Source organism: Botrytis cinerea, chromosome 1 (assembly GCF_000143535.2).
Source record: "Botrytis cinerea B05.10 chromosome 1, complete sequence".
In the NCBI taxonomy this organism is placed as follows: Eukaryota; Fungi; Ascomycota; class Leotiomycetes; order Helotiales; family Sclerotiniaceae; genus Botrytis; species Botrytis cinerea.
The window spans coordinates 3,581,724-3,605,658 of NC_037310.1; the positions used below are offsets into that span (position 1 = coordinate 3,581,724).

Consider the following 23,935-nt stretch of genomic DNA (forward strand, 5'->3'; position numbering starts at 1 on the left):
TCGATTTGGAAAATACCTCTCCATCACCCAAGTCCTCATAGTCACACCACCTGACGGTAATGACTATAGATTCATTAGAGAAACAGATTGGTTAGAAATTTGTGTACTCATCGGTACACTGATATACTCATTCTTGTTGGAATAGTATTTGCGTGTTCGTTTTGATTCCCCTCTTCCCCCATTTTCCCCACCCCTCATGGGCTTCATCCCAACCTTTTTTTAAATTCTTACTTTACAATTTTTTTTTCTTCCGTTGCCAGGTTTTGTCTTTTTCTTTAATTTTTTTCTTCTGCTTGTGTTATACCCTCTGGCGTTTATACTTGCTTTAGGGGAGATTTTCTTATTTTTTTGTGCTTTTTTAATTTATTTTTCGCTGAAAACTTTAGAAAAGCAAAATAGGACATCAAAAACACACGCAACCACCCCCTAACCACCCCTAACCAAAGCCACATCCAGTCGTATTACACGATCGTGGCTATCATCAAGAACATGAAGCCGGTCCTTAAAGGTATTTCTACAAGTCGTCTATTGTGATACGTAAGATCTAGTGGAATCCTTCCCCACTAAGTTCATCCTCTATATGAGCAGAAAATCGGGTTGATCCAATCCATTGCCTCTATAAAGTATCGACTACAGCTAATGATTGGAAGGCTCGCACCCTATAGACAAGCTTTTCGCGGAAATTTGGAACATTTCTGTCAACCTTCATACGGGCGTCGTCTGTTCATGACAACAGGTAATGATGGGTTCGCATTCACCACCACAGCACCGGTGTTCGGTGCATTCAAAAGTGCGACTCTTATCACCCCCCTTAAGAAGCACCAATGAATCCTTTGGCTGCGTCAATGAATATATATACCTACAGTGATGTGCAGCTGTGAAGTTAGAAATATTTGACTATTTCTGGGCAAGACGTGACCATGCCTCTTCACCGGGGTTGCCGTTCACTTAGTAGTGTTTCAGCGGTCGAAGAAAATGTTGTATACTGATGCGAATTCAGGCAACTCAATTCTAGGACCGCTAGTGAATCTTCTGGGGCCTAGTCCCCAACGCTGGCTCTAGAGCAAAGTCAACTCACCATTTTAATGAGTAGCTTACTATCACGCTTATCTCTTTCAGAAAAGATTCCACCACGTAAGGTTACAGGCGCTCTTCGTTAGTGGAGCGCCCGTCAGACATTCAGACAGACTCTGAATATCCTATTATACTACTGTTCTCCTGAATTGTACGAATTCAAATGACATAGGCCTTTTAACGTCATGCCCAGGACAAAATCAAATGCCAAACTTCATGACTTTCAAACAGAGGTAAGTGTGAAAAGCTTAGGCTCTCATTCTCATAATCGAAGTCGTAGGCTGAAAGGTTGCACGCCTTTTTTTCCCATCGTCCAAGGACTGCGAAGTTTTGTGAAGATGTAGGTAGTAATTGATTGAAGTGGCTCATTGAAATAATTCAAAACTTAGTGCTCAATCGTTGGGTTTTTCCATGATTCAACCAAAGAACTCTCCACCGACTAAGGTCTCCCATGGTTTCTCAGATTCCCAAACCTGCTCCATCAATCTTCGCGCTTTATGTGCTTGTGTCATTCCGTACCTCTCAACTCTGTTCATTCGTTCAAGAATATCAGATCTTTGTTTCTCATCCCAAATATCGCAACCGGCTGTGAACATGGGAAATAATAAGCAGGCTTCGGCACTACTTCCTTTCCTAATCTTGTTGAAAGAGCCAAGTATCTCACCAACGGCATGCTGAACATCCTCATGAGCTGAAGGCTTTCCCAGGATTCTGCGATGTAGGTGAACTAGTCCAGCAGAATGAAATGCTTCATTGGTTGCAGCGACCTCAAGACTGTCCCAACCATACTCTGCTTCAGACTTGGATTGCATGTGAGTACAAGGTTTTGCTGGGTGAAGCCGCGACTCAATGAGATCCGCTTCTAACTTGTGTGCGCGGATCACGATTTCATCTGATGGTCGCCAATCTTGTTTGATTGTTGAATCAGGATTAATGCGACGCTCATCACATTGACGGGCAAGATTAGCAACTTTGGCAAGTATTCGGATGCAATGACTAGTGAAACCTAGAATACAGTCAATTTGGTAACCATCCTCTTCATCTTCTGTCTCATAATCCAACATCCAAGCAGACGAAAGGTTCTGTCCGCCACTCATACTGCCAAGGACATCTAAATATGCAAACCAACTCCACAAGAAAGACGAGACTTTATCTTTCCGGGATATGGTTTGCATACGATGGGCTCCACCTCTAGCAACAAGCATTTGCCGTGCGAACTCAAGGTGCCTCTGCCATGGAACGGCAACTCCAAAGACCTTTGGAGATATTATTTCTAATGATGCGAGCATGATTACCGTGGCAAGGTTAACATTCGATGTAATCTTATTTGGGTCATCGAGCGCATGCCTAAGGTTAGGAAAGATATCCTTGACCCATAAAGCTATACGAGTAGCAGGTTCTGGTTGTCTTAGGAGTCTGGCCCGATGTGTGGCAGAGTATGCAAGCAGAAGATGTAACAGATCATCATCCCGAACCGCCATTTGCGGCAGAATACTCCGGAATGGATTAGAAGAACAATTGTGTGGTATCAGACAGCCTGCGGTATGATCTAGAAAATGATGCTAGTACAGGTTAGTTGTTCAGCACAAAGCCAATTCACAAAAAAAGGGCTTACAAAATACTGTTGTACAATTAGCGGCGAGTAAACATTGACAATGAGAAGACTTACAAGTAGATTCATAGGATTTTCGAGTAATTTCGCAGGCAGCGGTTGAAGTACACGAGGTATGCATATCGAAACCGGTTTGTCGTAATATCCAACTTCAAGGGCCGTCTCATTGATTTCCATGCCAAAGCCAAATTCCATCGGCGATAATTCCCTTCCATTGTCTAAATCAAAGTCCCGGTGATGTCCCAATAACTTGGGAGACGATTCTGATATTGCATTAATGTCATCGTTCTTACCAATGTCCAAGTCCACCAATCCTCGATCAATACCCCAAGTTTCCGTATCCTGGTATACATCATGCATATAGGGAGTCCAATCCTGACTTTGGTAATCCCATCCTCTCTCATTGCTGGGTTGCTCAGAGGGTGTCCCATCAAGCGGTCCCGATAACAGCGAATTAACCGAGAGCCTACTTGAAAATTCACGAATTGGTGTAGCTTTGGCCTTCTCAATGTCCACGCCACGTATTGATTCGGCTTCTACCTGGGACGTATGAATGGTTGTATTTCGAGAGTCGTGGGTGAAATCCGGATTGGATACCAAAGGAGGAAGCATTCGTGCATTGTGAAGTGAGCCTTCGTATCGCGTGCGCTTAGCAGGTCGATCCATTGCAGAGCTCTCAGTCGCTGGTGTTCCATGACCACTTCCGAGATATGGAGGAGTTGACATTGGACTCTCGGTGCTTGGAAGTGCGCTTCTGTTTGAAATTGGACTTCCAGATTCATCCGCAACTTGGAGGTGGCCAAATATCGATAAGCCAGGTGACTGGGCTGAGAGTGGAGTGATAGGGGCACTGGATTGATATCGTTCAAAGCTTTGAGGGTAGTGTTGATTTTGGCGACCATAATCTTTGGGCAATGTATCTTGGAAAGTCACAATGGGTGGATATGCAGGTCTGGTCAAGGCAGGATCAATCATCGATGTATCGACCATACGTTCCCCAGATGCCCCATTATTGCGACTGGAACGCTCATCGCGAGGCGTAGATACTGCGGGGGCAGATTGGAAGCTGGTAAATGACCCCGAAGTCGAAGGGTGATTACTCGCATTTGGAGTTGTTTGATTCGAGGTCAAGAAATTACTCTGTCCAGGAGTATCGATATCATTTTGAGCCCTCTTCTTGCCTCGACCCTCCCAATTCAATCGTATGCTATAATCGCAGATTTCGTTCAGTTTCGAACAATTCACACACGTTGGTCGAGTTTCGTCGCATTTTACTTTGCGAGCTTTGCAGGGCCTATGAGTGATATATATATTCAGTTCCAAAATCTATGAATCATCATTACCATTAGCGTACCAACATCCATTTCTACTCCTTCTCTTAGGTTCTGGTGCTCCCACTTTCTTTGGGCGTGGCATGGTGAGAATGAACGAATAGTCTGTAAACGAATGGCAATGCCGGCTTCCGGCATTGGCTTAAGTTGATAGTATCTGAATTGTCGCGGATTTTTGCCATCAGTAGAATTGGGTTTGAGTTTAGATTTGGTAGATGGCGCTATTGAGGTTCTCTGTGTCGACATACTAACGATCAAAATAAGGGAAAGAGGTCGTCCCAAGGAAAGACGATCAATCTGGATGGAATCTGGGTTGAATTCTGGATTTCATAAGAATGAAAAGTTTAATGAAAGTTTAAGTTGAAGTCTAGTCGAGCGTTTAAGTGCACTTCGCCATTGAAATTGGTAATAGAGCCTTGGACAAATGAGGGACGAATATGATGAATGGATACGATGGATAGATATCGGTGGAGAAGAGGAGAAAAGGTGGTCAAGGTGGGGAGAAATAGAAAGCTTGACATGTTTGCGATTAGATAATAGATATGATATGATATGCTTTTGCCAATACTCCTACGCACGCACTAATGCTGATAAGACCACACATCCAACCATTGATCAGCAATTGGCCAATAACAGTTCCAATGGTTGACTAATGGCGGATTAACATCAAGGATAATTGAGCAAAGTGGGTGCACTTTGCTTACGTCGTAGCTTGTCGCCGTTGGTGGTAAATCTCCTAGTAGCTTCACTTACAACCTTGGCAGTTTTCTCTCCAGCTATTTAGTACTCCTAGATGGATACCTACGTGAACTGACTCAAGGTCTCGAATGCTCCAAATCCAATACCGGTACAATAATAGTGTCCTGTTCTCCCGCAGATGACGTCTAGATGATATCTATATTGAGAATTTTGATGTCTTCCTCCGGCTTCTCTTTATAGACTCGAGTGTTTTCAATCTTATGAATAACATCTAAACCTTGAATTGCCCTTCCGAAAATGGTATGTTTGTTGTCTAACCATGGCTGTGCGAAGAAGAAGAGGACGGATTAGCACACAATACGTCTGAGGGTCAATTGAACATCTGAAGGACATGTTGTAAACTTACAGTCTTTTCCGTGGTAATGAAAAATTGACTACCATTGGAGTTTGGCCCCGCATTCGCCATACTAACAGTATAAGGTTTGTCGTGTCGGAGAGAACTAAACTCATCGGCAAACTCTTTGCCCCAAATACTTTCACCACCGGTACCATCTCCTAAAGGATCTCCGCACTGGATCATGAATTTTCGAATGACTCGGTGGAAGATGGTATTGTTGTAATAACCTTGTTTCGAATGTGTCACAAAATTCTCAACGGCTTTGGGGGCTGCATCTGGGAATAAGCGTATATGGATATCTCCATATGTCGTGTGAATAACAGCTGCAGTTCCAGTCTCGGCAGCTTTTGCCTCTGCCAGTTTCTTCCCGTTTGTGTTGGTAGGTTTCTCATTTTGAACATCTCGTTCGGACTTGGACACTTCTTCATCATTCGTGAACATATAAAATCGTACTTTCCCAACTCCGGTCGCAAATAGAATCGGATCGCGAAGCTCGGATTCTTGCAAGAGAGGATTGTTGGATGCCGCCATTGCAACTGTTGTGACACCTTTCTTTTGTGGTTGACCTTGGTACATAGCAATATTAAGAGGTCTAAAGTTCTCATCTCCTCCATACACCTTCACGACTCGGTTTGTATAAGTGTTCAAAACCTTTGCGCCGAGTATTGATCCATAGATGATGAAATGTCCCGTCTCGTCAAATATAACATTGGCTTTATTTCGTAGGGTTGGCGTTTCAATCTCACGTTCCGTAGCAAGTCGACGACCGAATTCTAAATCTTCTAACTTCTTCAATGATGTTCCCGCCTGTTGCATTTCCTCGATAACCTGCAGCGATTCATCATATGTACGGTATAATTTTCCAGTCGGGAAATCAAACACTCGGACTTTGCGATCGGGAAATGAGACAGTCGCGAACTGCAAACCAGTTGGAGAAATCGTGAGAGAAGTGGGTGTTGATTTCGCCTTCTTAAATTCGAACAAATTCGTAGAAGACTTGTATTCGAAGACGTTATCAGGCTTCTCGTAATTTCCTCCTGGTCGCCAGTATTCAATCATACCATTCTCGTCTGCTGATATAACACAATCGTAGGCATCGTTGTAGGCCATCAATGAGACAACACTTCGATGTAAGCCGGAAATTGTATGAATTGGTTCCTGATTCTCTCCACGACCATCGTATATCCGAATTGTATGGTTAACCTCGTCAGAGACAGCTAACATTGGAAGAGATGCGCCACGTCCATGTACCCAGCAAACGCATTTCGGTGTGAATTCTAAAGTTAGCATTGATAACAGATCAAAGGTCATCACATCGAATATCTTGATTGTTTTATCTGCACCAGCTGTCGCAAAGCTTCGTCCGTCCGCGCTGATCGAAACACTCTTGATCTCTCCGGTGTGCGTTCTAAATTCTTTCACAAACTCAATACCGTCGCCTCCTTTCTTCCAGAATTTAACCACTCCATCGACAGAGCTTGTGATTAAGAAGTCCGTCAATGGAGTCATGGTAACGAACGAGATTTGCTCTTTGTGCATAAGAGACTTTGAATACCGCGCCGAGGTTGGTAGAGCTGAGATATAGAGCTTTTCGTAGGGAAGCTTGCGACGCTTCTTTTTGGGAGCTTCCGCAGATGGAAGTTGAGGTCCCATATCGTCGTCGGACGAGGAGTCTTCATCTTCTACATCGAGCTTGCGTTTATTAGGGTTTGAATCTGCATCAGCCATATTGGTAAATTGAAGGTCGTAAATGTGATAAGTGAAAAACAAGTGGTGCTTGATGGGTTGCACGAAATAATATCACAAGGCTGAAGCCAGGATACACTCACTAGCGCGTTTTTGTGATACAAGGCTGGGTAGCCTCGTCTAAGATTCTTGTAGCTACTCCACATATTAGACGTCATTGTTCTGAATGCTCAATATATATTCATGGTAACAGGTACCTGGACGTATCTTTTTACTACAACTACAAGACATTCAAGAACTCAACAACCATGGGTTCTACCTCAGCAGCCAATAAGCTCACCTCCCGTCATCCCCTTCAACGTCTTCCCTCTCCCTCTCCAACAATCTCCGCCCTCATTCATCTCATTGGTCTTGCTTCCTTCTCCCTTTCTTACAAATATCTTTTCGACTTCCCAACATTTATCAACTCGTCCTATGGCTGGCACTTCCAATACCTCACCATTATTGGTCTTACTCTAGCTTTCTTGACATTTGTCTTCGGTTTCCTCGCAGACATCACTCTTTCCCCAAGACTTTTCTTGATCAAGAATTCTCTTTCATTATGTTCTGCCCCTCTGGAAGTTTTGATCTCCGTGTTATATTGGGGAATCTCGGCTATTGATAAGAAGCTTTTGGTACCTCCTGAGATCTACATTAGTCCATATGCTGATGTTGGGTTCCATGCTATGCCAGCGATCTTGTTGACGATTGATCTACTATTCTTGAGTCCACCATGGACCATCAATGCATTACCTGCTATGGGACTTTCATCAACTTTGGCCGTTGCATATTGGGCTTGGGTAGAACAATGTTATAAGTACAACGGATTGTGAGTAGCCTATAGCTGGGCATTCATGTCTGACGAAATATCGAATGCTAATATCGATATTTAGTTACCCATACCCATTATTTGGACATCTTGATACAACACAGAGAGCAATTTTGTTCACTGGAGCTGCCTTGACGATGACTGGCAGTACGGCAGTGCTTAAATGGCTATATGGAAGAGTCAATGGTTTGCAGCGTGCTCAATATAGAAGCAGCCCCAACAACATCAAGGGGAGATAAACTTATCTTTATACATTTTTTTTTAGATTTTTTTATATTGTTTTTTTTTTTTTTTTTTTACAGAAAGATAGATAATGATTTATGGATTTGGGGCGCTATCATATCCATGTCGTTTATATACCTACCTAGTACTCAAAGATTTCGAAGGTTTCTATAATTTGACCATATTGATTGAGATGATTTCCTTATGAATGAGGCCCAGTAAGCAATGTGGCACTAGTGAGACCTGCTAAGCTGGCTGAAGTTTCATCTACCATCTTCCATTTTCTACATCATGCATACGCAGTGCCATCCATCTATTGACAATTGACAAAATCTTCAGCTCACCACATGAACATAAACCTATGATCAACAAACCACATTGCACAGCTGTGAAAACCCCCTCACTCTCTAAATGGTGGAACGGCAATTGTCTTCTGAATATAGTCTCAATCATCTACATACTTCGAGATGATCATGCAACCTTGCGCAGTCTTTTCCCACATGGCAAAATGGTTCCACACCAACTTACCTCTCCACAAGTATATTACTTGCAAAGACAAATATTATCACACCGTGAACTTCTACTCCCCCATTCATTCTTGATATTCCAAACATCAAAAAAAGGCTGTCTCACCCATATAACCTCCTCTCATCAATCTCTCTATCAGCATCCTCCAGACCTCTTTTCTACATCCCATCCATCCATACACGCACGCAACCCATAAAGTTGAACTTCCCACCACCCATCCAATTGCAAGACCCGAAAAAAAAAGTCAACGATATACAACTCATCGACAACTGAGCTCCTCCCCATAATAACACACAAAACCCACTTCCCATCTCGGAGAACAATTGCATCGAAAAAGGAATCACACAACCAACTCACGTTTACAAAATCTGAAATACGCGAATAAACATCCTAGGGATATCGATATCGATATCGATATCGAAATCGACATCGACAGAGTAACTATACGATGAAATAAAATACGTAGAGAGCAGTATAACTAGATGTAGTAATCATGAGTCGGGAATCCATAGAAACCTGGAACAGAAAAGGAATCAATCAACATCACCTCTTCGTATTTTCTTCGTCTTCTTCTCCATCTAGTCCAAACCATCTTATCGCGGGTATCCCGTGTGGAATTGAATATCATCAAGTAAATCAATCACTCGAAGGTGGGAATACGCATGAAGAAGAGGAAAAACAAAATTATAGCTAAATAAACACTTCTAGATACTATATCAAAATTAAGTATGGATTCCCTGTCTATCAAGGGAAGAGAGAGATCAAAACTTCGTCTTCTCAAACTCTGCATTATAAGTTACTTTCGGCTAACCTCCAGTTTTTTTTCATTCAGCACGTCTCGATGAAGCCCATTCCATGACAAAGATGCGATGTATGATAGCTAACTACCTATCGTGCAAGTCCCGCTAACAACAAACCATTATCATTATATATGGGCACGTTCCAATCTGTGAATGGGGAATACAGCAAGAAGGTGTAGTCTATTAAGGTTAAGAGCCTCAACAATATTCACAGTAACTAGACTGACATACATGCATAGCACCAACACAGCAAAGGGATCGCAAATCACATCAAATCAATATGATCAATCATCAACTCTCAAAATTATCATGTCTATCCACCAATCCTTTGCTCATTAATTCATTCCACCTTTCCCATTTTTCACATTTCCCATGCTTGCTTTTCCGTATAAACAATCAACCAATGATACATCGCTCATCACATCGTCATACGTACCCTCCAGTCCATGCATCATTAACATTTTCCACTTCCGTGTTCTTCTTTATTTTTTGACATTCCATTCATCTATTTCGATAATTGAGAAACGTCATATTGTGCAGCATCATGGTACAAATCGATCAAACAACCTGCACTCCAAGCTTGTGTTGGAGACTACCAAGAAAGTTAGTACAGACCATCTCAACAAATACAGGAAACAACATACCGAATCAGGACAATAAGCTCCATCTTTTTGTGTCAACTCTGTCAAACCAGCCCAATCACTACTAACAATGGCTTCTTTACAACCCGCCAATCTTCTCGTGATTTGCTGGAAAGCTTCCGTCTTAGCCGCTGGAGTCTTTCTTCTCTTAAGATCAAATTTCAACAAGGCTCTCAAGAAGAAACCAGTTGGCCATAACCATTCTGGACCTTGGTGATAATTTCTTCCTTTGGAAGTCGAGAAATCTTCACTATCCTCGGAGTTGATGTAGTATGGTCGATAGTTAAGATCAGCTGGATCGAGAGTCGCCATACCAGTAGGTCCACGAAGTACTTTATCCGCAAGGAATAAGGCATTGAGAGCATGAGCATCGTCAAAGAGGTCGGGGGCAACTGTCATGGCAATTGGGAAATTTGACCGTAATTGATAATCTTCGTACTCTTTGCCAGATTTGTATAAATCCTTGTAAATACCTCTTCGGTTGACAATAGGAGTATTGACATCATACTTCGAGTCATCTTTAGCGTCCAATGGAACGTAGTAACAACGTTCAAAGTTCTCTTTAATCTTGTCGGCCCAGTCTGAGAAGGTGATGACTTGCATTTTTGGATCTGAAGTGCTGACGCCAGCATACTTGTACTTGCCTTTCTCGTGAAGTTCGGCTACCCAGCGGAGTGTACTGTATAAGAGACCAGTGATTTCAATAGCAGCTCCATCACGAGGTGTACCAGGAACTCCCTTACTCTTGGCTCGTTCACTCTCTCCCATCTTGTCCATCCAAGTACCGCAGTTATTTTGGTTACCACCAAATATTAGACCATTTGACCAATCAACTTTGATGTCAATGTTGAATCCCTCAGAGCTCATTTGCATGTCGAGGTTTGGACCAGCATTTGCTTCTCTGAATGACATTCCGGATGCATGACGTTGCAAAGATTCCTGGATGATATCCTCCAAAACTGATGTTTTTGAGTATGCTCTTGGATCATCAGAATCAAAGAAGGTATCATCATAAGGCAAGAATCGCCGAGGTACCTTCTCTTTCAAAAGATCCAATCCATTTGGCACAATTTTGGTATAATCTTGAATGGTTTGTAACATGAACCAGATTGAATCCCGAGAGTTGTAACGTGGCAAGTTACCACTACCCAACAAGTTAGGTATCATACCATGCTTCAAGACACTTGAGAATGCGAGAATATGTTCTCTTGCTTCAGCATAGCGACCTGTTCCAAGGAAGAGACCTCTTGCAGAAATAAATACATCCCTACCCCAACATCTAGCCCACTCGACGGCAAAATGCGGCAAGCCAGCTGCCAAAGAAGGTACTGCCTTCTTGGGGTACAAAGATGCAGAATTGACATATCCAGTCTGTTGAACGCTAACCATGGCTAAATCTTGTAAGAACCACTGTCCCTCACGAACATTCTCATTCATCAATGCCAAACTTCGCTCCCAGGCAGCTCGGTAAGCAGTTCGAATAACTAGTCCAAAGTAACGGGGAAGCAAAAAGCTTGGCATTTTTCGAATCGCATCGAAACGTTCCTTCAACCAAGCCGTTGGCTTTTGTAATCTTTCGTAACCGGATCTGTTTGACATTTTCTCCAATCTACCGATGATATAGTCAAGTGCCCATTGTCCTTCTCTCAAGTGGTTGCACATGGGATGTCCCAAGTTATTGTCCTTGATGATATTCTTGAGCACACTCCACCAACCTTGTAGACCAGCATATACGAGTTTACCATGGCCAGGGATGTCGTATACTCCATCTTTACCCTCACTAGCGTCGCGCTCTTCTGCCTCACATTTATAAAGGACGACGTTCAAATCAACTAAATCCAATTCTGAAAACGCTGCTTTTGCTCCCGAGGTGACAAATGTGTCGAGGCCAGTTGCATGTTCAGCAGCAGGTATCCAAGTCTCAAATAATGCAATACTTCCAGGAGGAAATTTATCTCGGACGGAAATTGTTGTTTCTCCATCTTTGTATTCCATGCGGACTCCAGGAAGATTAGAAACCTTGCTAGGTAATCCTCTGAGATACTTCTTGTCCTCTAATACGTCCTTCTTTGCCTCTTCAGAAGTGTCGACTTCTAGCATCCAGCTGCCAAGATGGCTTGCCTTGGTGCCTCCAAGATGAACTGGATTGAAACCTCCATTTCCGTTGCCATAACCAGGGAAAGCTGTATGTGCGATGAGGAAGTAACCCTTTCTAGATTCGGGATGTACTCGATGAACAGTGATATACTGATCTTCGTGATGAATGTATGTTTCTGCGTACCCATCTTTACCCATAATACTATGAATTTGATTGAGAAGTTTTTTAACACCACCAATACCACCTTCACCTGCCCCAGTCTTGACTTCTTTTTCGGAAGAAGCAGAAGTATACAGTCTTGTTTCATGGACGATTTCGACTAGCTTAGGATAAATTTCATCGTAGCCCATGACACTACCAATGGCACTAGAGCACATCGCAACCAATGCAGCATTTGGTAAAGTGTCTCGAGCATCACGCTTTTGAGCTGGAACTTCATTGTCATGGGTACAATCCATGAAGAGAGCATGAACTGGAGTATATCTGATGGTGCGAATGATTTCTTTGCCAGGTGTCGTTCCGTTGGATCTACCATGGGGTGTCTTCTGCTCTGCACCCGATACTTCGTCAACTTCAAAGCTACCAATAGGTCTACCACCATGTCGATGAACAAGACGACTGACTTCGCCAGTACTCCAAGCCTGCATTGCTTCTCTGATGAGTGAACTTAAGCCAAGACGTTTGACAAAAACGTAGTCCATTTCTTCTGACCCGGTGAAAAGTTCAGCAACCACATAAAGATTTGGCCTAATTCTTCTTGCCTCGTCTAGAAGAAATTCAGCTACGTGTATCGGTGTAGAGTGTGCATTATCGATACGGAAACCAGTGAAATAGTTCGCCATGAGACGTGTGTATTTTGCCATAAAGTCCCACAAGAAGGGACTGTCTTCGCGAGATTCTCCGTAACGCAACTTCACACAGTCACCCCAGACAATAACTTCACGGCGCAAATAGGCACGAGATTTGGGCCCGGCATTGTCAACAAGTGCATTTGCAGCCCAAATCCAACCATTATTTGCCAAAGCAAGGTCTTCCTGATTGTGCTTGGAGGTAGTGGAATTCTTAGGTAATCTGGTGAAGTAAGTTTCAATGAGAGGATTCTTGTCATCAATTGGACCTAATTTTGGGCCGTTGTCGTCAAGGCGAACATATTTGGTGCGGTTGAACAGCTGATCGAGAATCTCGGCAACATCAACGTCATATTCTTTGTAGTATGGAAGGTTGACTTCATCCAAGACGTTAGTCAAGCGGCTTCGAGCTTCAGCACGATCGGCACCATTTGACTTATCGCCTTCGAATCTTCCAAACAAAGCTGTGAGCAGTGCTGCACCAACTTCTGGATCAACCTTCCTTCTGTATCTCTCCCCAAGCCTATCTGTATTGAGCATTCCTTGTTCTCTCAAGAATGTTGCCTGGTCTGTAACAGAGGCGTTCTTGATGGCTTCTAAACCACCAAAACCAGATCCACCGAATCCGCCATCTGGGAATGAAATTTTGTTAGATGCCCAAGCCTCTACTATAGCATCGGCGTCTCTTTCAATTTCAATAACATAGTATTCCCATAGACGAAGTTTGGCAATGACTTCGGTTTTAACGCCTGCCATGACCTTGGCCAGATCATCAACAGAATTGAGTGTAGTGGGGAGATCAAGCTTGGCAAGATCTTTACTAAATTCTAGCAATTTAGTGTCCAACTCTAAAGCCGAGCGCAACCATGGTGCTGTTGATACATTGTAGCCAACTTCTGGGTGCTCCTCGAGCCATGCACTATTGTTTGCAGTGTGGTTCCAGACCACGTCGGTCAACCCCAAAAGTCCATGATTGTCTTCCATGCTCTTGACCAGTTTTTTGATGTCTTTCTCGCCATTAGGGAAGCACTCGGGATCCCATGAAAGTTGATCATATATACTGTATGGAGAGTTTGATTCACCACGCTTCTGTAGTGGGGTAAAATGAACCATGTTGTAACCTCTCTCACTTATCCCCCGGAGATGCTTCTCCCAATCCTTGGGGTACTTTCCCATGAATTTTGAAATGACAGAGAAGACTGACAATGCAGGCAAAGGCAGTTGCCTGCCTTCCAGCTTCAAAGTTGGAGCAACATCGATGTAATATACGGGGGATTTGGTGGTTTCGATGGGAGCGGTACTTGTGTCATCCAAGTCCGGTAGAGCTTTGTATGTAGTATAAAATGCGAATGCGCCAGCTGAGTGAATGGGTATCGATATTTCAATGGTACGATTAAAGTCTGGTTCCAACCTATACAGTTAGTTTTTGCAGTAGATGGAGATTTGCAGGCAAGAACTCACTTAAATTCACGGAACTGGTCTCTTTGAAACTCTACACCTTTCTCGGGAATGTTCACCCAAAGACTGCCCTCTCGGCATATCGAAGATGTTCCCTCAATAGCAAAACGGACAGTTATTGGCTCTGTGCCTTTAGGAGTCAGGTAGATATATCCTCCCGATACATCTGGACTCCCATCGTCCTTGAGGGGGAGTAGATAGATTTCGTTGGAAACCATTGTCTTTGGCGCTACAGGTCTAGCAAACCAACAACGTTAGATATTATTGAAAGCGATTATTGTAAGAGAACTGGGTTCTAGACGGGATCGGCACAAATCAAAAAGACGTCACAGGCTTTGGGAAAAGGTGAAGAAGATGGAGAGAAGAATATGAAGCAAAAAAAGAAGAGACGGAGATGGAGAAAACGATGGGGAGAGGAGTTGAGGTGTACTTTTAAGAAAAACTCATAGGAAAGTGCATTAGTTCTTCAATAAGTGGTATAGGTAGCTTCCAAGTGTTTGCTGATGGTTTGATAGAGGTAGGTTGGAAGCGGGGCCCCTTTGGAGTTGGTGGGTTGGTGGGCTGGTGGGTGGTGGGTGGTGGGTGGTGGGTGGTAGGTGGGCAGATTAGCATATGGGATAATGGTGGGAGAGTGGGCGCGGGTAAGATGCTGGTCGAACCATAGGAAAGACCCGGCTTGTTAGCAAAGATACTGGGGACTCTATTGGCTGCGATGAGTTCTCGATGGTTTAGGATGGAAAAACTGAATGTGATACGTCATGATATAAATAATACCTAGCAAGTGACAATCAGGTACCTTTCTCGCATTTTCTGCATTTTTTCTCTTTCTTTGGTGCGCGGCGTCAAGGTGGGATTGGGACTCGATACGCCGTGGTCTAGACCATTTGTTGTTTTTTGCTCCGAGTCTCTGCTAGGGAGGGTAGTGTCGACTTTCTTTCCTTGAGTTTGACATATAAGCTTTGGACATGATACGGATCAAGAAAAGATATACGAGGAGGGTGAGGTGGTGGTGTTCGGTTGTAGGGTTCTTTGTGTACTATACGTTTACTCCGAAGCTACTTTCAAGTACTACCTAGTAGGTCCTTTTTATACTTTATGTACTTTCCATACTTCATGCCTCATCGACCTCATCGACCTCTAAGTGCTACTTTCTACATCATGTCTACTCCCAAGTAGTACGTGTTCGCCTACATACCTACCAGTTAGACTCGAAACCAGTTCCATACATTAATCAACTTCCTTCCCACTATCATTCGGTTGTCGGGTATCTCCCTCCCTTAACCTAGGTAGATATACGGACGGCTAGGCCAGGGGTTCAGGGGCTGCTAAAACAATAAATTTCCCTTGATTGTGATCTCGAAGTAAAAAAAATAACATAAAATCAAACTTAGCAACTGCCAAAAGTCATGAATGATAACAAGCCTCAAATCGACAATATGTGTAAGTACCTATATCACAATGCGAAAGTTCCATATTGTCACCTCCAACTCCAACTACAACTCCAGCACCATCTCCTTCGCCAGCACTGATTCAGCATACAATCATGAATGCAATTCGCATGCTCGAGTTGGGCTATTCATGTCGTGTTCACACATTCATCCAATGTTTAATCGAACTGAACATCATCAGCAAGTCATTTGTCACCATCTGGACTTCCACAGCATTTGCACCACAACCTCCATAGCGCTTATTGGATCCCGCTGTCGTTTGGGTACTCGTACAGCGTCAAAACAGCTTCCCATGGGATTTGGAAAAAGCCACAATGGTTATGAGAATACACTAAGCCCGTTTGGAAAGCGGTCAGCTGCCCCCTGGTTCAATCACGAGCTATTCACGAGCTATCACAAGTGACAGAAGAGCAAGCGAGGCTTTTTGTCTCAACATTCTGGTATCTCAAAGTCGCAAAGCACTTGGTATTTTGCCTCCCTTTGCGTGTCCTAATTGTTATCCTTTCTATTTATTCCTTCTTTCACGTCACAGCATATGTGCATGCTCATAAGGTTTACAGCAGCATCAAATCAAACTCTCCGAAGAATAGCACAAACAGCTGGACATCTTAGTACCCCTCAATCGAATAAAATGGCGACTCTGGGAGCATGGAGCAAGAAGCATAAGGTGACGGTGGTTGGATCCGGTAACTGGTAGGTTGTCATGAAACCAAGTCCAAGTATCTCGATTATTTTATTGACATCTGCCAGGGGCTGTACCATTGCAAAAATTGTAGCAGAGAATACAAAACAACATTCCGATTTATTCGAGGAGGAAGTTCAGATGTGGGTTTATGAGGAGGAAGTGACCATACCAAAGGACTCAAAACATTACGATGCCTCCAACGATTCACCTCAAAAGCTCACCTCGATCATCAACAAATACCACGAGAATGTGAAATACCTGCCAAATATCCAACTCCCAACCAATCTCATTGCCAACCCTTCTGTCGAAGATGCAGTTGCGAACTCTTCGATTTTAATTTTCAACCTTCCTCATCAATTTATCGGTCGCATCACAAAGCAGCTCCAAGGACACATCCTACCATTCGCGCGTGGAATCTCTTGCATAAAGGGTGTGAATGTGACAGCCTCAGAGATCAGTCTTTTCAGTGAATGGATCGGTGAAGGATTGGGAATATACTGTGGAGCACTTTCAGGTGCTAACATTGCCAATGAGATTGCAATGGAGAAATGGTGTGAAACCACGATTGCATATGATCCTCCTTCCATGGACTCGCGTGCCACAACTCCAACTGGACCCTCCCCATCCAGCTCCCAAGTCAATCTCACCATTACACCTGCAGATGAAGAACATAAAGATGTCAAGGGAAGAGTCAGCAAGACAAAGTTGAAGGCCGTACCATCGGAATATCCACCAATGGATCATGCCCTGTTCAAGACACTATTCCATCGTCCCTACTTCCATGTTCAGATGGTTTCCGACGTAGCAGGTGTCTCTCTTGGCGGAGCCCTTAAGAACATCGTTGCACTAGCTGCTGGTTTTGTTGAAGGACGTGGTTGGGGAGACAATGCAAAGGCGGCTGTTATGCGAGTGGGCCTTCTTGAAATGGTTAAATTCGGCAAGGAATTCTTTGGAGAGACTGTTCACGGTGGTACTTTTACCGAACAAAGTGCTGGAGTTGCCGATTTAATTACAAGTTGCAGTGGAGGACGAAACTTCAGATGTGCGAAGATGGCAATTGAAAGAGGAGTTACAGTCGATGAGGTTGAGAAAACGGAATTGAATGGACAAAAGTTGCAAGGAACTAGTACTGCAAAAGAGGTCAATGAGTTTCTGAAGTCTAGAGGAAAGGAAGGCGAATACCCATTATTTACTGCTGTTATTGGTAAGTCATTGAATATATACTTGCAAGGAATTCGCATACTAACAAGATCAGATATTTTGGAGGGCAGAAACACTGTTGATGACATCCCGGACTTGTTGGCCAAGTCGGATGAGTGAGGATTACTATAGCAATACATGGGACGGGCTTACGGTAAAGACTAGATAGAAGACGCAAGTCTTTGATTAGAAGGCTAGAGGAATATTATGGCTGACATCAATTCTCTTTTCCTATTCTTCCTCGGAGATCAACCCTTGAGGTCCGTAAGCTTTCCTCCGGACCGACAATTTAAACTTATTTTTCGGAGATCTTCCCTCGGAGATCTGTAATAGCTGTGCTCATTGTACGACGAGGTTCTGATTCCTCTGATGATTTTGGTTCACCGTTTCGTGGGTTCTAGACCAATCAACGATCCACGTTAATGATTACAGGGGCTGACCCCACCAGCGACACCGCTAAACCTTTTGTTGCGCGATGAATCATATCATAGTTCACTCGAGCTTCTCAATGAATGCCCCGCGTACACATTTCTCGAACCATTAATTCTAACTCTCAAAGAAAATAATCTCACCTCAGCATACTGAATATAAAATCTATTCATTGAAGGAAAACAGCTTTTGCAAAATATAAAAGAAGCACATTTATCTAAATATGTCGGTAAGTTGCCAAACAAACACTCTTCTCATTCATCCAAGATGCCTCATTTCACAAGAAACCACTCTGACTCATTGAAGGCCTTCTACATAGAAAACCAGAACGTTGGCCATAAGGAGAGTACTGAGGATTGGCGCAGTAAGTCTCGGATATTTCAATTGTCTCGGCTTTGATTGAAGAAAGTGACTGACAAAGCTTCTCTATAGTTCGAGGATACAACCCATTGACGCCTCCCGATCTCCTCCAGCATGAAATTCCTCAAACCCCAGAATCCAAAGAGACCGTTTTGAAGGGTCGCAATGAGTCCGTCGATGTTGTGACTGGCGCAGACAAGAATGGCAGGTTACTGGTAGTCATCGGTCCATGTTCAATTCACGATCCTGTCGCTGCGCTCGAATATTGCGACAAGCTCGTAGCTCTTAAGAACAAATACCAAGATGATCTTTTGATTGTCATGCGCTCTTACCTTGAGAAACCAAGAACAACTGTTGGCTGGAAGGGACTCATCAATGATCCTGATATCGATAATAGCTTCAAGATTAACAAAGGGTTGAGAATCAGCAGGCAATTGTTCGTGGATTTGACTGCGAAGGGAATGCCAATTGCTAGTGAAATGTTGGATACTATTTCACCACAATTCTTGGCAGATTTATTGAGCGTTGGAGCTGTTGGAGCTAGAACAACTGAGAGTCAATTGCATAGGGAATTGGCTAGTGGATTGAGTTTCCCAGTTGGTTTCAAGAACGGTACGGATGGTAGTCTTGGTGTAGCTATCGATGCAATTGGTGCTGTACGACATCCTCATCACTTCCTTTCAGTTACCAAGCCTGGTGTCGCTGCCATTGTTGGTACAGTTGGAAATGAAGATTGTTTCGTCATTCTCAGAGGTGGTACTAAGGGTACTAATTATGATGCAAAGAGCATTGGGGAGGCAAAAGCTGCACTTGAGAAGAATGGTGTCAGACAAAGATTGATGGTTGATTGCAGTCATGGAAACTCATTGAAGAATCACAAGAATCAGCCAAAGGTTGCATCTGTGTTGGCTGAACAAATTGCCGCAGGAGAGGATGCCATTATGGGTGTTATGATTGAGAGCAACATTAATGAAGGTAAGATCACCTAACCATTTAATATGATGAAATACTTGCTTACTCTGTCGGTAGGCGCTCAAAAGGTTCCCAAAGAAGGAAAGTCCGGTCTCAAACATGGTGTCAGTATTACTGATGCTTGCATCGGATGGGATGATACCGAGTCGGTTCTTGAAGAGCTAGCAAACGCTGTTAAGCAAAGAAGAGAGCTCAAGAATGGTTCAAATGGGAACTGAAGGACAGGAAATCAGATGGAGTAGTTGGTTGTTAGGTTGGAATTGGGGCGCATATAACGAGCATAGTCATAGTATCCTTCTTCAGTAAGGAGTTATTGGGTTGTAAAAAGAATGGTTATCTGAATAGTTACATGTTGCAAAGCAATGGATGGATATAAATATTTTTGCATTCAAGTTGTGGTATAATTGATTTGGAGTGAAAAGACCAATCATGATTTGCCTAATGTAATTTGTCAGCATCAAAGTGCAAATGTTATATCAGAGCAAATGATAAAATCCATAATAGCTTGGAAAATAATCCAAAATTTCGATATAAAGTATATCTTCATTGCAATGTAGAAATAGCATGATGAACTTCCATGTTACCGGGGATTGTTTTCATACTTGAGGTTTTGTAGCCATGATTGTCCGAGAAATAATCGTGTAATGGGTTTCAGCCAATCAAAATCCATTCAGTGGTAAGCCTGTGCCTAAGGCATGATTTAGCTTCTTTTTCGGATCATTTTCGAACTATTTGTCGCCGCACCCTCACAACTTCAATCTCGAATCCTATTATTCAATTGATCAGTCAAACCCACCTTGAACTGATTCCCAGCTCGAGGCATATTTTGCACAATATGTTGGCCAGATCATGCCTGCGCTCGACGCGCTCGTTCGGGGGAGTACGGAATAATGCAATCAACGCTACAAAGGTACAATTATTCCCCATCTCCGAGGTCAAGATATACAACACTTCGATGTGGGCGGCAGTGATATCATGGGGGCGGTTCATTGTGTCGAACTGAAGGCTAATGTTAGATCTTATAGCGTGCTGCATCTACTTCCACTTCCGCCGAAGCCGCTTCTCCCTTCGGTATTAACATGGCTGCAGGTGCTGCCACCGCAGCAGCGGCAGGATCCCTCGCCTGGTACTATCATCTTTATGGCCAGCCATTAAACGCCATGACACCAGTTGAAGAAGGGTGAGTAGTCACATATCTTTCCAAGTCAAGTCGAACATTTGTGGGGTGGTGGGAACTCCGGCAATATCAAATGAAGACTAGAAGACAAGCAGCATGAAAGTTGGAATACAATACTGATACGATACCAGTCTTCATCCAACACAATACCCATGGGTTCACCAACAATACGCAAAGACATTCGATCACCAAGCGTAAGAATCCCATTTTCCATCAAGCAAATTGGCCTGTTTTAACAAGAAAGAATAGATTACGAAGAGGTTTCCAAGTTTACCAAGAAGTTTGCGCATCATGCCATTCTTTGAGCCGTATTCCATACAGAGCTTTGGTCGGTGTTACACACACAGTCGATGAGGCAAAGGCTATGGCCGAAGAGAACGAATACGACAGCGAGCCTAACGATGAGGGTGAAATCGAAAAGCGACCTGGAAAACTCTCTGATTATCTCCCATCCCCATACAAGAACGATGAAGCTGCTCGTGCTGCCAACAACGGAGCTTTGCCACCCGATCTCAGTTTGATGGTCAAGGCCAGACACGGCGGTGCCAACTATATTTTCAGTTTGTTGACTGGTTACCCAGACGAGCCTCCAGCAGGAGCCAAGGTTCCAGAAGGACTTAACTTCAACCCATATTTCCCAGGTACCGGTATTGCTATGGGTCGTGTTCTCTACAACGAACTTGTTGAGTATGAAGATGGTACCCCAGCATCAGCATCACAAATGGCCAAGGATGTTGTCGAGTTCCTCAACTGGTCAGCCGAGCCTGAGATGGATCAACGAAAGAAGATGGGTATGAAGGTTTTGGTTATTGGATCTATGCTTTTTGCATTGAGCATTTGGGTTAAGCGTTACAAGTGGTCCCCTATCAAGACAAGAAAGATCGTGTACAACCCACCTAAAACTGGCAACGGTCCTGCACATCACTAGATTCTAAATTTCTTTTGTTTAATGGGGGAGCGAAGGGTAGGAAATAAATGTGCTACTAGTTTTATCTTACTGCGCGAATTGTACAAAGAAGAAGTTTCAAATGAGGGTGGTAGATAAAAGCTTCACTTTGGGAGCTAATGCTCAACAGTGGTAGCAAAATAGATGTGTCCCAATATCCATTCGACTGTTCAAAGATGCTCACGGGAACCCTGCCATGATAAATCTCAAAATCACCGCTTCTATAGACTACAAAGCCTCCCAATACCTATTAATCATACTCTCATATAAATCCAAACTGTGCTAGTAATTTCAGTGGACCCTTTGCAGTGAATATTGCTGCAGTAACGTAACTGAAAAAAGTCCTCGCTAAATAAAAAAAAGTTGATACCCCAGATTTTCGAGTCCTGGTCGGGAAACTTTTTTTTTTCTATTAGTGAACTTTATTACTTTTGACACCAAATTGTTCACGAATTTCTTTTTCTTGGTTTTAGCCTTGAAATTCACATCCATTGGGATTTAGTTTTTAATCTTTGTATCAATTGATCTGCCAAAAGCAATTATACCAACCCTTTTAAGACATGGCAAAGCGAAACAGTACTCAGGCCGCGGGGTCGCCAGCCGAAATGGAAAAGAAAGTTGACGAGGTTACAATGACAAATGAAAAGGCGGGTGAAGCCAAGGGAGAAGACATTCCTTCTGCGAAGATGTCTCAAGACGAGGTATTCTTCACAATTCTTTGCATTTACCATGATGAACATTTGGAAAATAGCTAAACTTTTTAATCAGAATGAAACTACTGCGCCAGTCGACGGTGAACAAGCTACGGGTAGCAATAAACGCAAACGCGATTTCAAAGCCGAGCGCCAGGCCAAGAGACAGAAGAAGGAAGAGAGCAAGGCACCTAAGAAAGCTGCGGCTGTAGTTCGAGAGGCTGAGGAGGCGATTGCGAGGGAAAAGAAGTTGGCGGAAAAGGCAGAGGCGAAGAAGGTTAGAGAGGAAGCAACGGCTCGATTGAGGGAGCAGAAAAAAGATGAAAAGGCGAAGAAACATGAGGAGAATCTGAGACAGCAGGAAGAGGATAAACAGAGGAGGGTGGAGGAGAAGAAGAAGGCTGCGGAGGCGAAAAAGAGGGATGCAGAGGAGAAGAGGAAGGATAGAGAGAGGATTCAGGCGTTGGAGAAACAGGTTAGGGATTTGAAGAGGGGACATGGAAATGGGAAGGCGAAGGGCAAGGGAGCGAAGAAGAGTTGGGACAAAAAAGCGAAGGGACCGAAAACCTCGGAATTTTTTGGAGAGGGGTTGAAGGCACAGGTTATTGGTGATGGTGACGATGAGGATGTTGAGGAGGAGGTCAAGGAAGAGGTTGCTGAAGAGGCAAAAGAGGAAAATAAGAAAGTCAAATCGAAGCGCAGTTGGAAAGACCTTAAGAAAGGAAATGTCGCGCCTACTGGTCTAGAAGCAAAGATTGCTGCTGCGAGAGCTTCGGTAGCCCAAGCTGAAGATAAGCTGGATGGCGATGTTACTATGGAGGATGCGCCTGAAGTAAATGGCGAGCAAGAGAATGAGACCGAAGAAGAAACCTCTGAACCGGCTGTCGGTAACTCCGATGTTGTCTCATATCCTTCTCTTGAGCATTTAATCGAAGATAACGCTGAAGGCGTTCCCGAATCTACCGCCGAATCCGACGCTCCAGCCCAAACAGAAGTCGATGAGGAGAATCCTGAAGGAACTTCCGATGACAAAGCAGATGATGAGAAAGCGGACTCGGACATTCCCGAAGAAGATAGCAAGGAGGCCTCGCCTGCCGTTCAAGAAGAAGACAAAGTCGAAGATGATTCTTCCAAGGAGAATGCTACACCTGTAGCCGATTCAGACATGGAAGTTGACGAGCCCAAGGAAGATGGCGAGGCCAGTGCAAGTGCGAAGAAGCGTTCAAGGAAGAGAGTCAGAAACAATAATCGCTTGGAGGCTGAAGATACCCCAACAACGCCTGCAACACCTGCTTCGTCTAAAATTCAAAAGATCAAGACACCAACAGCTACTCCTCTCGCATCGAAGAACCAAAATGTCAAGACACCTACAAAATCACCTGCACAGACAAAGGCGGCAGTCGCAAAGAAGGGAAGGCCTCCAGTGAAGGCAGCCAACAAGGCTCAGACTACCCCCAAATCTCCTAAGGTACCAGGAGATTCCAAATCGCCAAAAGCCAAACGCGGAAGAGTACCAAAAGCAAGAGCTGCCGTTCTTGCCTCAGCACCGGGAATTGATTCTCCAGCTAGGAATACCAGGAGATCGGCAAAAGCCAACCACTCGTAGAAGGGCCAGAGTCTACGAGTGGTAGTCAACTTCTGGATATTAGTTTGAGTCACCATAACTGCGAAATTGATGAAGCCACCGTTGGTGGGTTGGGAGGAGGAACAGATATAACCACCGGAACCAATAATGATAATAATGATGATTACGAGTCAATCACC

The 23,935-nt window shown here is 43.7% G+C and overlaps 8 protein-coding genes across 10 annotated transcripts; 5 read left to right on the top strand and 3 right to left on the bottom strand.

Annotated features, from left to right (window-relative positions):
• Positions 1-1,312: 1,312 nt before the first annotated feature.
• On the bottom strand, positions 1,313-4,469 carry BCIN_01g10280 (hypothetical protein). Of its 2 annotated transcripts, XM_024690898.1 has the most exons (4): positions 4,041-4,469; positions 2,744-3,980; positions 2,690-2,695; positions 1,313-2,636 (listed from the first exon to the last, which is right to left on the bottom strand). In XM_024690898.1, the coding sequence occupies exons 1-4, from the start codon at positions 4,100-4,102 to the stop codon at positions 1,491-1,493; spliced, it is 2,451 nt and encodes an 816-aa protein (XP_024546668.1). In that variant the 5' UTR covers positions 4,103-4,469; the 3' UTR covers positions 1,313-1,490. The 2 variants fall into 2 exon arrangements, with proteins under 2 accessions (XP_024546668.1, XP_024546669.1); XM_024690899.1 differs by having other exon boundaries at positions 2,391-2,695.
• A 44-nt stretch (positions 4,470-4,513) lies between these two features.
• On the bottom strand, positions 4,514-6,890 carry BCIN_01g10290 (hypothetical protein). Its single transcript, XM_024690900.1, has 2 exons — positions 5,123-6,890; positions 4,514-5,039 (listed from the first exon to the last, which is right to left on the bottom strand). Exons 1-2 carry the CDS (start codon positions 6,839-6,841, stop codon positions 4,902-4,904), a joined length of 1,857 nt encoding a protein of 618 aa, XP_024546670.1. The 5' UTR covers positions 6,842-6,890; the 3' UTR covers positions 4,514-4,901.
• Positions 6,891-7,023: 133 nt separating this feature from the next.
• Positions 7,024-8,071, top strand: BCIN_01g10300 (hypothetical protein). The gene is made up of 2 exons (XM_001556460.2): positions 7,024-7,667; positions 7,732-8,071. Exons 1-2 carry the CDS (start codon positions 7,108-7,110, stop codon positions 7,904-7,906), a joined length of 735 nt encoding a protein of 244 aa, XP_001556510.1. The 5' UTR covers positions 7,024-7,107; the 3' UTR covers positions 7,907-8,071.
• Positions 8,072-9,259: 1,188 nt separating this feature from the next.
• Bcgdb1 lies at positions 9,260-14,824 on the bottom strand. The gene is made up of 3 exons (XM_001556459.2): positions 14,266-14,824; positions 9,862-14,215; positions 9,260-9,809 (listed from the first exon to the last, which is right to left on the bottom strand). The coding sequence occupies exons 1-3, from the start codon at positions 14,478-14,480 to the stop codon at positions 9,723-9,725; spliced, it is 4,656 nt and encodes a 1,551-aa protein (XP_001556509.1). The 5' UTR covers positions 14,481-14,824; the 3' UTR covers positions 9,260-9,722.
• A 743-nt stretch (positions 14,825-15,567) lies between these two features.
• BCIN_01g10320 (hypothetical protein) lies at positions 15,568-17,902 on the top strand. Of its 2 annotated transcripts, XM_001556458.2 has the most exons (4): positions 15,568-15,702; positions 16,271-16,403; positions 16,461-17,599; positions 17,651-17,902. In XM_001556458.2, the coding sequence occupies exons 1-4, from the start codon at positions 15,669-15,671 to the stop codon at positions 17,713-17,715; spliced, it is 1,371 nt and encodes a 456-aa protein (XP_001556508.2). In that variant the 5' UTR covers positions 15,568-15,668; the 3' UTR covers positions 17,716-17,902. The 2 variants fall into 2 exon arrangements, with proteins under 2 accessions (XP_001556508.2, XP_024546671.1); XM_024690901.1 differs by lacking the exon at positions 15,568-15,702 and having other exon boundaries at positions 16,150-16,403.
• Positions 17,903-18,105: 203 nt separating this feature from the next.
• Positions 18,106-19,934, top strand: BCIN_01g10330 (hypothetical protein). The gene is made up of 4 exons (XM_001556457.2): positions 18,106-18,253; positions 18,331-18,388; positions 18,457-19,359; positions 19,414-19,934. Exons 1-4 carry the CDS (start codon positions 18,248-18,250, stop codon positions 19,572-19,574), a joined length of 1,128 nt encoding a protein of 375 aa, XP_001556507.1. The 5' UTR covers positions 18,106-18,247; the 3' UTR covers positions 19,575-19,934.
• Positions 19,935-20,090: 156 nt separating this feature from the next.
• Bccyt1 lies at positions 20,091-21,787 on the top strand. The gene is made up of 4 exons (XM_001556456.2): positions 20,091-20,266; positions 20,382-20,536; positions 20,665-20,727; positions 20,783-21,787. The coding sequence occupies exons 1-4, from the start codon at positions 20,192-20,194 to the stop codon at positions 21,459-21,461; spliced, it is 972 nt and encodes a 323-aa protein (XP_001556506.1). The 5' UTR covers positions 20,091-20,191; the 3' UTR covers positions 21,462-21,787.
• An 80-nt stretch (positions 21,788-21,867) lies between these two features.
• On the top strand, positions 21,868-23,933 carry BCIN_01g10350 (hypothetical protein). Its single transcript, XM_001556455.2, has 2 exons — positions 21,868-22,180; positions 22,248-23,933. Exons 1-2 carry the CDS (start codon positions 22,040-22,042, stop codon positions 23,775-23,777), a joined length of 1,671 nt encoding a protein of 556 aa, XP_001556505.1. The 5' UTR covers positions 21,868-22,039; the 3' UTR covers positions 23,778-23,933.
• The last annotated feature ends 2 nt before the right edge of the window (positions 23,934-23,935 follow it).

Excerpts from the sequence above, each read along its gene's own strand:
- Bcgdb1 (XM_001556459.2), bottom strand. The coding sequence starts at position 14,480 with ATGGTTTCCAACGAAATCTATCTACTCCCCCTCAAGGACGATGGGAGT. Across the intron at positions 14,216-14,265 it reads GACCAGTTCCGTGAATTTAA|GTTGGAACCAGACTTTAATC; the intron begins GTGAGTTCTTGC and ends CTAACTGTATAG. Across the intron at positions 9,810-9,861 it reads GAGCTTATTGTCCTGATTCG|TCTCCAACACAAGCTTGGAG; the intron begins GTATGTTGTTTC and ends CTTTCTTGGTAG.
- BCIN_01g10280 (XM_024690898.1), bottom strand. The coding sequence starts at position 4,102 with ATGCCACGCCCAAAGAAAGTGGGAGCACCAGAACCTAAGAGAAGGAGT. Across the intron at positions 3,981-4,040 it reads AGGAGTAGAAATGGATGTTG|GCCCTGCAAAGCTCGCAAAG; the intron begins GTACGCTAATGG and ends TATCACTCATAG.
- BCIN_01g10320 (XM_001556458.2), top strand. The coding sequence starts at position 15,669 with ATGAATGATAACAAGCCTCAAATCGACAATATGT. Across the intron at positions 15,703-16,270 it reads GCCTCAAATCGACAATATGT|CAGCATCAAATCAAACTCTC; the intron begins GTAAGTACCTAT and ends TAAGGTTTACAG. Across the intron at positions 16,404-16,460 it reads GTGGTTGGATCCGGTAACTG|GGGCTGTACCATTGCAAAAA; the intron begins GTAGGTTGTCAT and ends GACATCTGCCAG.
- Bccyt1 (XM_001556456.2), top strand. The coding sequence starts at position 20,192 with ATGTTGGCCAGATCATGCCTGCGCTCGACGCGCTCGTTCGGGGGAGTA. Across the intron at positions 20,537-20,664 it reads ATGACACCAGTTGAAGAAGG|TCTTCATCCAACACAATACC; the intron begins GTGAGTAGTCAC and ends ATACGATACCAG. Across the intron at positions 20,728-20,782 it reads AAGACATTCGATCACCAAGC|ATTACGAAGAGGTTTCCAAG; the intron begins GTAAGAATCCCA and ends AAGAAAGAATAG.
- BCIN_01g10350 (XM_001556455.2), top strand. The coding sequence starts at position 22,040 with ATGGCAAAGCGAAACAGTACTCAGGCCGCGGGGTCGCCAGCCGAAATG. Across the intron at positions 22,181-22,247 it reads CGAAGATGTCTCAAGACGAG|AATGAAACTACTGCGCCAGT; the intron begins GTATTCTTCACA and ends CTTTTTAATCAG.
- BCIN_01g10300 (XM_001556460.2), top strand. The coding sequence starts at position 7,108 with ATGGGTTCTACCTCAGCAGCCAATAAGCTCACCTCCCGTCATCCCCTT. Across the intron at positions 7,668-7,731 it reads TGTTATAAGTACAACGGATT|TTACCCATACCCATTATTTG; the intron begins GTGAGTAGCCTA and ends ATCGATATTTAG.
- BCIN_01g10330 (XM_001556457.2), top strand. Across the intron at positions 18,389-18,456 it reads GAGTACTGAGGATTGGCGCA|TTCGAGGATACAACCCATTG; the intron begins GTAAGTCTCGGA and ends GCTTCTCTATAG. Across the intron at positions 19,360-19,413 it reads TGAGAGCAACATTAATGAAG|GCGCTCAAAAGGTTCCCAAA; the intron begins GTAAGATCACCT and ends CTCTGTCGGTAG.
- BCIN_01g10290 (XM_024690900.1), bottom strand. The coding sequence starts at position 6,841 with ATGGCTGATGCAGATTCAAACCCTAATAAACGCAAGCTCGATGTAGAA. Across the intron at positions 5,040-5,122 it reads TCATTACCACGGAAAAGACT|CCATGGTTAGACAACAAACA; the intron begins GTAAGTTTACAA and ends TTCTTCGCACAG.